The sequence below is a fragment of the Artemia sp. Qi Xiang Cuo genome, chromosome 19 (assembly GCF_049724085.1).
Source record: "Artemia sp. Qi Xiang Cuo chromosome 19, ASM4972408v1, whole genome shotgun sequence".
Classification (NCBI taxonomy): domain Eukaryota; kingdom Metazoa; phylum Arthropoda; class Branchiopoda; order Anostraca; family Artemiidae; genus Artemia; species Artemia sp. Qi Xiang Cuo.
Window position 1 is genome coordinate 8,632,008 of NC_142812.1, and position 12,896 is coordinate 8,644,903.

Genomic DNA, 12,896 nt, shown 5'->3' on the forward strand with positions numbered 1-12,896 from the left:
TGTTTTTGAACTTATAGAGAGTTTGAATAAAAGATCTAAAGCCAAACTGACCAGCCATGACAAAACAAAGAAATAAATCTGGAAATGACAAACGGGACTATGGCCAGTCAAGGAGGCACACTTGTGCCTCGTTAAAGAGGCAACCCACCACAATGTTAAGCGATATCCGGTCCTAGCGGTCGCAGAGAGACAGCGGTGATCGCATTTTGTAGCCCAAGCTCCAACTAAGAAACGTGCAAAATTTTACCCCCTCCGACTTTATTTTCATGGGTAAAAGTGGCCCGGAAATTTCGACCCTCCGACCACAGCCCCCCTTTAACGTTGTCCGATTGGGCTGAAATTTAAAGTTTAAGCTTTCCTAGGGCCCATGAGCTTATCCTCGAAATTTCAGCTCAATCCGATCACTCCTTCCCTGTTTTCCAAAAAACAAATATAGCAACTTAATGTTCATTTCTCTTCTTTTTTTTTATCAGCCACGCCTACGGCCCACAGTTGGCAACGGATCTGGGTGAATGAGGACTCATTCGAGCCGGAATTCAACCTGTTAGGGCCTTTTGATATTTTCGGACCGAAAAAATTATCCCCCGAATTTACATTTACGAAAAACCTTGTTTTCCTATAAGAGCCCATGTTAATTTTTCCCACCACAGCCCCTTTCTAACGTTGTCTGATCGGGCTGAAATTTAGAGGATAAGCTTTCCTGGGGCCTGGGAGCTTATCCTCAAAATTTCAGCTCAATCAGATCACTCCTTCCCTGTTTTCCAAAAACCAAATATCAAGTTCTGTGGGGATTTGCTTGCGTTAAAAATAGATACCACAGACTAAAAATATTGTAACGTGTCTCTGTGGTATAGTGGTCGCTTTTCCTGACTATCAGGCGGAAGACCCGGGTTCGATTCCTCGTTAGAGAAAATTTTTATATATTGAATTTAAAGTTTAAAAAAGAAACTCAGTTTCTTTTTTAAATCCAATCTATTAAATCCTTCGGCTCAACAGGCGTCTCCAGAAGAATATCACTGTCGGCCTTCAGCTTACAGGTAAGTCTCCACTGCTTTGAAAACATGCCGTATACCCGCATGCTCGAAGAAAAGTTGAAAAAAGAAAATCTTACTGTGCATTTGATTCGAGTATTCAGGAATTAAAAGCCTTAACACAAGAATCTTCAAAATCGGGGGGTTTGGGGGGCGACAGACCCCCAACTTCAACTCCTGACACGATCAGCTAACAGTTAGTCAAGCAATAATAAGTAATAAGCTGTACAAAAATGTGCAGAAATTATTAGAAGAAAACTACGTTTTCTAAAGAGTTAAAGAGGCTGAGTCAAAAGTTCGAACCTTAAAACGTAAAGGGATTAGGAGGTAAAGTTGGGGGCTGCCACCCCCCAAAACCCCGCTTCCGTATATGAAAGGGGCTGTGCCCTCCTCAACGCCTCGCTCTTTACGCTAAAGTTTGTATTGTTAAAAAAAAGAGTTGTGAGAAAGTCAAACTTTAGCGTAAAGAGCGAGGCACTGAGGAGGGCACAGCCCCTTTCATACACGGAAGCGGGGTTTTGGGGGGCGGCAGCCCCCCAACTTTACCTCCTAATCCCTGTACGTTTTAAGGTTCGAACTTGTGACTCAGCCTCTTTAACTCTTTAGAGAACGCAGTTTTTTCAAATAATATGAAGAAAACAACGATTATATGTCAAACGAATATATGTCATACGAATATATATCAAACGAATGTTTTTCCCGTATACAACAAGGTATCTTCAGCACTAAAAAAAGAGAAAGAAAACAAAAGAAAGAAAAACAACTAGAATCTAAAAAAACAAAAAAAAACTTTTTCGCATGCTGACCAATGGTCTGCGTTGCGCAGGTATTTATCTCCTGATTCGATGCCCACGGCCGGGAGTGCAATACGTGGTTGCGGGTGAATCAACCGACGCTTCCCATGTTTTTACCTAAGATTTCTCCAGATACCCATTTAAATCTAAAAATAAAACTAAAATACTCATTTTAGTTATACCCATACCCATTACCCCTTCCTCCATCTAAATCTAAAACTAAAAGAACATGAATTAAAAAATAGATACAGAACTAAAACAACCTTACTAATACATATATATATATATATATATATATATATATATATATATATATATATATATATATATATATATATATATATATATATATATATATATATATATATATATATATATATATATATATATATATATATATATATATATATATATATATATATATATATATATATATATATATATATATATATATATATATATATATATATATATATATATATATATATATATATATATATATATATATATATATATATATATATATATATATATATATATATATATATATATATATACAATTAATACTTACATGTACAATTAACCATCTGCTTCCATGAGCACACAAGAGCAATTATTTATTTTATTAAATCTATTTTATATTTATAATTTGTTTTTGCCAGTCGTTTTTGTGTGTTCAAGGAAGTAACTGTCAAGGACCCGCCTTTACCCCATACCACAATCTTTCTTGGATCTTCTTTGCAAAAATGAATGTCTTACAGCTAAATTTCTCTTCTACTAATGTGTCGAATTTTAAATAATGCATGAAATTTTAAAGCCAAGTATATAATTGCGGGTTTATAACCAGTTCTTTCACTTTCTCCGAATTTTTAAGACCTTCCCAAATTCCTGAAGGAGACTGATGCTCTCAAAGATCTCCCAAAAATAAACTTCAATGAAAATTAACGATTAGTGTTAGGTCTTAATGCTTGTATAATTACAGATTGGGGAGATTCCGGATTACAAAATTCTCTTTCGGAGATATTCGGGGAAGCCCTGAAAAACCCGGGGATAGAGGAGGCACTACCACAAATAAGTAATTTTTATTTTCAAGTTATTGCCAAACCAGCGATTGGTGATAAAATCAGCGATTGGTGAGGAAATCAGCGATTGGTGATAAATGAGCAATTTGTGACAAAATCAGCGATTGGTGATAAAATCAGCGATTGGTGGTAAAATCAGCGATTGATGATAAAATCAGCAACTGGTGATAAAATCAGCAATTGGTGATAAAATCAGCGATTGGTGATAAAATCAGCGATTGGCGAAGAAATCAGCGATCGGTGATAAAATCAGCGATAAGTGAAAGGTGAATTTGCATCTGGTCAAAGTAACAGAAAGTATATTTTTGGCTATTTTTTTTTACTGCCCCTCTATGATAATTATCTTCAAATAAGCTATTGCTGCTCCCAGCAGCACGTGCAGCCGGGTAGTTCAACAAGCAATGTGCGAACTATGCAAATAACTTACCCCATGACCAATCCAATCTTCTTTTAATGGGGAGATTGGTATAAAATCCTCTTCAGCCTTCAAGTCTGTAATTATATCCTAAAATAAAGTATTTTTAGTTAAAGTATCTAAATATACTTTATTAATAGCAAATAAATAAAGAATTTTATGGAAATAATTTTACCATTATTTTGAAAAATTTAATTCTGTTGAAGTTACATTTAAATTTGAATTATTTAAAATTCAAATTTAATTAAAATTTAAAGTTTTAATTTTTCTTCTTTAAATTGATAATTAAAAAATAAATGCACATAAAGCATTCAAGTAAAAGTAATAATTAAAAAATAAAGTATCAAGCTTCAAAGGCATAAATCTTTGAATATTTCAAAACTACTTATCGTTTTGGCAATAAGAGAATGTTTGCAAATATTATCTGTGAAACAGGAAGAATTTTTTTTTTTCAAATGGAATTCTTAATCAAAAACATAATCATCATGCTTTCGTGTTAAAAAAAAAAAAAAAAAAAAAAAAAAAAAAAAAAAAAATCATCAAAAATATGAATTTATTAGCTTAAAATGTCATACAAGAGCAAATTAGGTGTTGGGCTTTTTTGAATTTTTAAATTTTTGACTTATGTAAAGAATGTGAATAAAAAGTTTATAAATATCATTATTAGCTTAAAACGCTAATAATGTTAAATAAATTAAGAATAAAAAACCAATGAAAATACGAGATAATTTTAAGAACAAACACAATATGTTAGTTACAAATTACATGCCAATACACATATTTTTTTTATGTTTCATTATAAGAGCCTATTTTCAACCATTTATATTTTAAATTGAAAGTGAAAGCGATTTTATGTATTGATGATTTTTTTTTTCCGTATTTTATCGAATTCGTCATATTTTCATATTCATTGAATTCGTCATACATATTTTGTGGTCATGTCTTTCATATTATCGCGTTTTGAAGAAAAGATTAATTGTCTAAAACTCAAGTAACTTCGACCGAAGTTCTTTTTAATTTTACTTGACATATTGAATGTTTATCTTTATTTGAAGGTGATTCATAGAAATTTAATTTTAAATCAAGAGACATCTATCCTGAAGGTGATTGAAGGTGATTCATATTGTGATTGATTGAAGGTGATTCATAGAACTTTTATTTTAAATCAAGAGACATCTATCCTGGTATAGAACGAAGTTCAAACCATATTAACTGAAAAATGGGTAAGGACCGTGCATCGAAATAATCTGATTCTTTAACTAGCTCATACAAAAATGCATCACAAAAATAAACCAATGGAATTAAAGCATACTTTTTAAAACAGTTGTACAGCTCAGTAATATATATTTTTGTCTTTTGGCTCGTCAATTTTTGTCACCCACGGAGGAGTCACGTGCAAAAAAAATTATTTCAGGGAGGGGAGGAGGCAAACTCCAATAAGAGGCAGGCCAACATAAGGCCAACATTGTTTGGCCAACATAAGAAATTATTTGGTGAAGGTAAAACCGTTGAAATTTAGAGGTGCCTGTGAATCATCTGGAGATTTTTTTTGGTCAGCCACTTACCATTTCTGGCTTAATTTTTTTTTTACCCGTCTTACCGTTTTTTACCCGTATTTAACCCATTTTATTGTTTAGAACAATCGCGTACGATTTTTTCATAGAAGCATTAAGAGTAAACGCCTTATGCTTCTTTTGCTTCTATGATAAACTGTATGAATCTAACATAACTTGTTACGTTTTATTCTTTCCATATAATAAGGAAAGAGCAACGTATAATCGATTTTGGGACGCAACCACTTTACATTATGGTCAAAATTGTTTTTATAGCATCATTGATACAAGACACGACCATGATAGATTACCAATGATAGAAACAAATAATGATGATTTTCCAACAATTTTGATTTTTCAACGAAGGATATAATTTTCGTGTCAAAAGAATCGATACGTTTCAAGAATAATGACTCGCCAACACCCCAGGGTACCAATATATATATATGAAATTGTATCGAGCATCAAGAAACACTAAGTCTTGAGTGGCTCTTAAGGTAACTGTCAGGTGTTGGTAAATTAAAATTGTTTCATTCATCAAATATGCTGTGGTGGCAATTGTGCCATGAAAGTGGATATTAGAGGCTATACTTTTGAAAGGCAAGATAAATTCGTCCCCATTCTTTACCTTTCACTTACTAGCAAGGCCGTACCCAGGATTTTTTTTCAGAGGGGGTTTTACTCAAAGAGTTTTTTTTGGGGGGAGGGGGGCTACAGAAAAAAATTCAAAAAACGCATACAAAATTTCTTTATATCCATTTTGTTACGTTTTTACGAGTCAAAAAAACATTTCGGTGGGGTTTCAAATCCCCCTACCCCCCTCCCCTCTGGGTACGGCCTTGCTTGCTAGATTAGTTGGATTAAACATGAAGCTTACCGCATTTGGTATTGTAATGATTTGTCTCTTCAAGAATATACTTCAAATCCCAGGTTACAAAACCTGAAATAATGCAGCCATAAGCAAAGCACAAGCAATACATAACAGCAAGCACAAGCAAAAGCACAAGCAATATATAACAGTGTGCATACACAAAATGCAAGCACAACATGTAGGGAGTAATAAATTTCCCTTCTTTTCACAAGAGCTAGTCAATCATATTCTTGACGGTGGCTTGACTTGTCGACCTCTCCTAGCAGTAACAGAACTTCTAAAACTGTTGTCGAGTTCTGCCATGGAAGGCAGGGAGACCACAGTGTTTTCCTAGGCCACGATGACCGGTGATTCTGGCTTGCTGGCTTGGCGAAAGTGCACGTCCTCTATTTGGGGTAAGTCCTGAGAACGATGCCATGAATCGTGTACTGACGAGCTGCCGGTGTTTGAATCCGTACTCTTCTCATCTTTAGTCACAATTTTCAAGTGCTTTCTATTCCGGCGGTATTGCCTGTTTGTTTTCGCTTGTACTACAATACAATCGTGTCGCATCTGATTCTCGGAGGACTGTTGCAGGTTGCCAGATTTGATCGTTGGACCTTACTCGAACTTGTTTGCCTATCTGCAGAGGACTAAGGCTTTTGGTAAATTGATCATTGTAGCATTTCTATTTTTCCCTTTCTTTATTCCTTGTGGACATGAATTCCTACATAGGCACGACTTTTGGAGACAAGTACTCAATGGTGCAAGACACTAGTGATCTTAAGTTTCTACTCATTAGCAGCTGATCTGGGGAAGCTAGACCATCGATCGGTCTGTTGTGGTACTCAAGGAGAGCAAGATCACGGTTAGTTTTTTTTTAGCTTCTGAACTGATGATGTTCACAGTCTTTTTGCTACCACGACAGACACGTGTAAAATGGTTGGGTTTTCTGCAGCTAATGCATATCTTCCCTTTTGCAGGGCACGTGTGATTCTGTGAATACTCTCCGCCACAGAAGAAACATTCAAGGTCTTCAATTTGGCCGTGATTAGGTGTCCACATATATAACAACACATTTACACAAAAAGCAAGCAAAACAAGTAGGGAATATTACAGTGTTAATAAATAAATAAAAGAAAGTGTTTATAGAGAAGTGATTTTATAACCTCATTCCTTGAGCTATTCTTATTGTGATTCATCAGCGATTACTCTCAAACGCATATGCTAAGGTTTAAGAGAAGGGAAAAATTTCTCTAATGGATTTTCACTCACGAGCCACACTTATAGCGCCTCAGTTACAGAGCACATCGGGGGCATACAAAATTACAGGCCCCCTAAGTTGTAGTCCTTAGGAAGTATGATAGACAATCCACGAGTGGGGCAAATATTTCAGTACTTTAGTAGACAGAGCACAGCATTATATTGTGAAACACAGGTAAAAAAGCCATAAAACTTACCTGGGTAAGTTTTTCTTGTTCTGAAGATCGAACTTACCTGGGTAGACAATGTTCCTCGAATAGTAATTACTATTGATTTGGTCAAATAATCTAGAGCTACAAAAAAGGCAGTTTTTTCAACATCTGAATCAAAACTTGCATACAAGATCTCTGTATCGTTATCCATTTCAATGACATGTTGGGCTGCAGCTAGATGGCACGCACAACAGTTATCACCTAGCGGTTGCAGTTCACCTTGTTTGCAACACCTAAAAAAGTTTATCATATATCATAAAAATCAAGGTGTCTTATAAGAAAACACTAGTTTTTTATGAGTGTTTCTTCCAAGCTGCCTCAAGCCGCTTGGTACTGTAGTGAGTTGCTAGGAATGGTAGTAGTCGTAGTAGTATAATAGTAGTAGTAGTAGTATCTTTATAAAAAATTAAACGGGTAGTAACACATATCAAAAGCGTTATTCTAAAAACTAACATTTTTATAAGCTAAACCAGTTTTGTCTCTGATTTTCTGCTTTCTGAAATATCTGAATTTAGATTCTAATAATTTGAATTTTTTGAAACTTGGGAATTTTGATAATTGGGAAAGCACGGTCTCTTTGAAAATACACTGATTTTTATAGATATTTCTTAATCAAAACATTAAACAGGTTACAAAATCTGTTAAAAAAAAGTTTTTCAAAACAAAAATGTATGCTGAATAAGAAATTTCAATGTTCGAGTTTTGGCCTTCTGAAACTTCTTTATTTGGATTTAAAAATTAGATTCTTGAGGTTTAGATTCTTAGAAATTTGGGAATTTCAAAATCTGGGATTCTGTAAATTGGATATTTTCATTTTGAAATTCAAAATTTTAGTTAAAGTTGGATGAATTTTTAATATTTAGTGACTCCATGAGGCACAAAAGAGATTTGAAAATTAACTTTCACTTAAGATCTCTGTATAGACTTTGCTGTTTTTTTTCCTTTTTTTTATGGTTTTGCTTTTATTAAATATTTTCTGCAAAAATTCAGATTATGAGGAAAATTTTACGTAAATCAAATTTTGAGCTGAAAATCAGTATTAGATTTTGATAAATCGCTTAAAGTTGCTTTCAAAAATTTTTTAAGTTTAATTTCTGAATTGTTTCTCGTCTAAATTAATTAATCCTGTGTCTATAAAGGCAGGAGCTCCAGTCCTTGAGTCAGATTATCTAGTTTGGAAAAGGATTCAGTGATGTGATTCTGTATGCTGAGCCACAGTCGACCTAGCCAAAAATGTGTACCTTGAGAAATCTGGGAGAAGACCTAGGAAGTGTCGGGGGATTTGCCCCAAAAATGCATAGAACTCCCGGCCAAAGGTAGAGAATCATGATATCGGTACCTGCGCTACGCAGATCATTATGCGCATGCAGAAGAGTTTTTTGTTTTTATTGTCGAAATATTAAACAAGTAGCAAAAATGTTAACATAATTTTTCAGAACTGATATTTTTTTGAGTTAAATAAAAAACTTTGATGTTTGATTTTTAGCTTTCTGAAACGTCTGAATTTAGCATTTAAGACTGTCTATTTTTTTTTTTTTTAATTTCGACTCTCGACAATTTTGAAATCACGGTCTCTTATGAAACTAAATTTAAAAAAAAAGTTTTTTAACTGAAAGTAAAAAGCGACATTAAAGTTTAAAACGAACAAAAATTGCTCCGTATATGGAAGGGGCTGTTCCCTCCTCAACGCCTCACTCTTTACGCTAAAGTTTGAGTCTGTCTCACAACTTCATTTTTGAAAGCAATAAAAAACTTTAACGTAAAGAGCGAGGCGTTGAGGAGGGGACAGCTCCTTTCATATACGGAATAATTACTGTTCGTTTTAAGTTTAAAGTCGCTCCTTACTTTCAGTTAAAAAAAAACTTGTTTTTTTTATTTAATTTCTGAACGCTTCTGAAATAATGCAGGTTTTGATTTTGGCTCACCGTAGATGAATAATGAAAACGAAATTCGCATATTAGTTTTACTTTTTTTTAACTAATAATAACATTATAATAATCTAAGTTTGATTTTTGTTCCATTTATTTAGGAATGACTCCTGAATCGCAAAGGCTGTTTAATTCGAATAATAACCTCTTTTAAAAGTTAAAAAAAATATAAAAAAACTGTAAAAGTATCCAAACAAGAGTTTGGATAATGGTCCTTTCCTTAACTGTAAATAAAAACCAAAAGCCTACTGCGTCATTGGCGCATCACTGAAAACGAATAATAAAAAAAAATTAGAGTGAAATAAATTCTTGAACTGATCAATATCATTATATATCAAATATTCAATTTGATGTTGTTTATACTTTCCAAGATTGTTCAAGACGCATAGAGTTTTCCGCGAAGCGCCAATGACGCAATAGGTTTTAGACTTTTACAGTGAGATGAGGCGATACCCGAACTCTTGTTTGCAGTGATTTTTGTTCGTTTCAAGCTTGATTTGCATTTTCAATTTAAGTTTTACTCGTTTCAAGACTTATTTATTCATTTTCATTAATATCTATTGTATGTTTGTTTGCATTGATTGTTTATTAAATTTCTGTTCGTTTTAAGTTTCATTTATACTTCAAAAGCAAAATATTTTTTTTCATTTAAGCTTGATTTTCATATTCAGTCTAAGCATTACTCGCTTTAATATCTATTGACTCATTTATATCATTACTTGTTTTTTCCTATGATTGTTTATTTAATTTTTGTTCGTTCTGGGTTTCATTTATTCTTTAATGGTAATTTCTGGTCGTTTTGAGTTTGAATTATAACAGGTATTTGTATCTGCTGAGCTTAAGTTTAAAATGGCCTTTACTATGCTTTGAGAAACTTATTTTTCGGATTTTTTTAAATTAATTTTTGTCCGTTTTTGATTGTAAAAAGTTTCAAAATTTTAAAAATTCCTTATTTCAAAATCAAACTTAAAACAAAATCAAATCTTTATCAAAGTATCAAAACTGGTACCAAAGTAACAATATCAAAGTGAAAAAAGTTTTCCACCTTTGAAATGAAAACCCTTTGAAGTTTATGCGACGACCCCTTCTGTACGAAATGCGTCTGGGAAAACAAAATAAATGGAGTGTAGGGGGAGGCAAGCTGCACTCCGATCACTTTTTACTTTTAAAAAATGAATTTCAACTTTCAATTTCCAATCAAATGAGCCCTCTATTAAGTTTACACGAGTATCCCTTCCGTAACAACCATATATGCCCCCGGGGCATAACTTACAACGCCTACCCTCGAGCCCTGGGGGGCTGTGTCGACACCGGAGTTTTTGTTATCTGAACCTTGAACTATTTTTTAACAGAATGTCTATCTCAAAATTTTTATCTCATGCATTTAGGTCGTAGAGGGGGGGGGGCTAGTTGCCCTTAAATGTCATGACTCTTAAAAAGTGAACTAGAACTTTCAATTTCAAATCAAATGAGCCCTCTATGAAGTTTATACGAGCATCCCTTTCATAAGAACCATATATAGGGCATAGCTTAGAACTTCTTCTCCCGGGCCCCAGAGGGTTGTATTGTCACCGGAGTTTTTCTTCTTCGACCTTTGAACAATTTTTTTTTTTACAAAATGTCTATATCAAAATTTTCATCAGATGGGTTTGGAAAACGAAGGCGTGTGGGGGGGGGGACTAGTTGCCCTAGGATCTCTTTTGACTATTAAAAAGTGAATTCGAACTTTCAATTTCCAATCAAATGAGCCCTCTCTGAAGTTTATACGAGTATCCCTTTCATAAGAACTATATATACCCCAGGGCATAACTTACAACACCTGCCCCCGGGCTCTTGGGGGTTGAGTCGACACCTGAGTTTTTGTTATCTGACTTTTTAAGAATTTTTAACTTAATGGCTATCTCAAAACTTTTATCGGATGCATTCGGGAAAAAAGGGGGTTGGGGGCTAGTTGCCCTCCAATCTCTTTTGACTCTCAAAAACTGAACTAGAACTTTCAGTGTCGCTTCAAATGAGCCCTCTCTGAAGTTTTTATGAGCATCCCTTCCATAAGAACCATATATTCCCCCAGGGCACAACTTACAACACCTGCCTTAGGGCCCTGGGGGGCTGTGTCGACCCCGGAGTTTTCGTTATATGGTCTTTGAACTATTTAAAAGAAATGACTATCTCAAAGTTCTTATCAGATGGTTTTGAGACAAAAAAGGTGTGGAGGGAGGGGGGGGAGCTAAGTGCCCTCCAATCTATTTTGACTCTTAAAAAGGGAACTAAAACTTTCAATTTCTAATCAAATGAGCCTTCTTTGAAGTTTATACGAGCATCCCTTCCATAAAGACCATATATGCTTTTTTTTTTAAGTTTTTGTTATATGATCTTTGAAATGTTTTTAACAAAATAGCTATCTCAAAATTTTTATCGGATGCATTTGGGAAAAAAGGGCGTATGGGGGGGGACTGGTTACCCTTCAATATGTTTTGATGCTTAAAAAGTGAGCTAGAACTTTTAATCTCCAATCAAATGAGACCTCTCTGAGGTTTATACGAGCATTCCTTCCATAAGAACCATATATGCCCCCAGGGCATAACCTATAACCCTTGTCCCGAAGACCCTGGGGGGGGGGGGGGGTGTCATACTCAAAGACATAATTTCCAGAACTTTCAACTACGTTCAAAAAAATGGCTATCTCACTTTCAACTATTAAAAAGGCACTAGCCCTTTGAATTTCCAATCGAATGAGCCCTTTTTGAAGTTTCTACGACAACGCTTTATATAAAAACCTTATATGCCCCCAGGGCATAACTTACAACCCTTGCCCTGAGGGCTGTAAGGGGGGGGGAGGTTGTCATCCTAAATGACCTAATTTCCAGAATTTTCAACCACATTGAACAAAATGGCTATCTCAAAATGTTAATTGGATGTGTTGGGGGAAATGTGGAGCGTGAAAAGGAGGCTAGTTGTCCTCCTATCACTTTGACTATTAAAAAGGACACTAGTCAATTAAATTTCTAATTGAATATGCCCTTTTTGAAGTTTCTATCGAAACTCTGTCTATAAAAAGCTTATATGCCCCCAGGGCATAACATACAACCCTTGCCCTGAGGGCTGTGGGGGAGTGTCCTTCTCAAAAACAAAATTTCTATCTGGAAACGAACTACGTAGAACAAATGCCTATCAAAACCTTTGATGGGATGTGTTTGTGGAAATGGTGGGCGTAGAAGGGGTTTTAGTTGCCTTGCAATCACTTTCGACTATTAAAAAAGGCAATACCCATTTAAAATTCCAATCGAATGAGCCCCTTTTGAAGTTTCTACGACAACGCGTTATATAAAAACCTTATATCCCCCCAGGGCAGATCTTACAACCCTTGCCCTGAGGGCTGTGTGGGGGGGGGGGGGGAGGTTGTCAACCACAAAGACCTAAGTTTCAGAATTTTAAACCACGTTGAAAAAAATGAACATATCAAAATTTTTATTGGATGTGTTTGGGAAAAAGGTGGGCGTGACAGGGGAGTTAGTTCACCTCCAATCAGGTTTCGACTATTAAAAAGGGCACTAACCCTTTGAATTTACAATCGAATGAGCCCTTTTTGTAGTTTCTATGACAAAGCTTTCTATAAAAAGCTTATATGCTCCAAGGGCATAACATACAACCCTTGCCCTGAGGGCTGTGGGGGATTGTCCTCCTTAAAAACATAATTTATATCTCGAAACGAACTACGTTGAACAAATGCCTATCACAATCTTTGGTTGGATGTGTTTAGGGAAATGT

General features: G+C 34.8%; 1 protein-coding gene across 3 annotated transcripts in view; it reads right to left on the reverse strand.

Annotated features, from left to right (window-relative positions):
- The window catches only part of inaE (inactivation no afterpotential E), a 186,258-nt gene that overhangs the window by 41,697 nt on the left and 131,665 nt on the right, over window positions 1-12,896 (reverse strand). For all 3 annotated transcript variants that reach the window (XM_089105639.1, XM_089105638.1, XM_089105640.1), the window contains exons 9-10: window positions 7,223-7,433; window positions 3,335-3,412 (exon numbers count right to left, since the gene is read on the reverse strand). In XM_089105639.1, coding sequence (XP_088961765.1) covers window positions 3,335-3,412; window positions 7,223-7,433 — 289 coding nt within the window. The remainder of the gene's footprint in view (window positions 1-3,334; window positions 3,413-7,222; window positions 7,434-12,896) is intronic.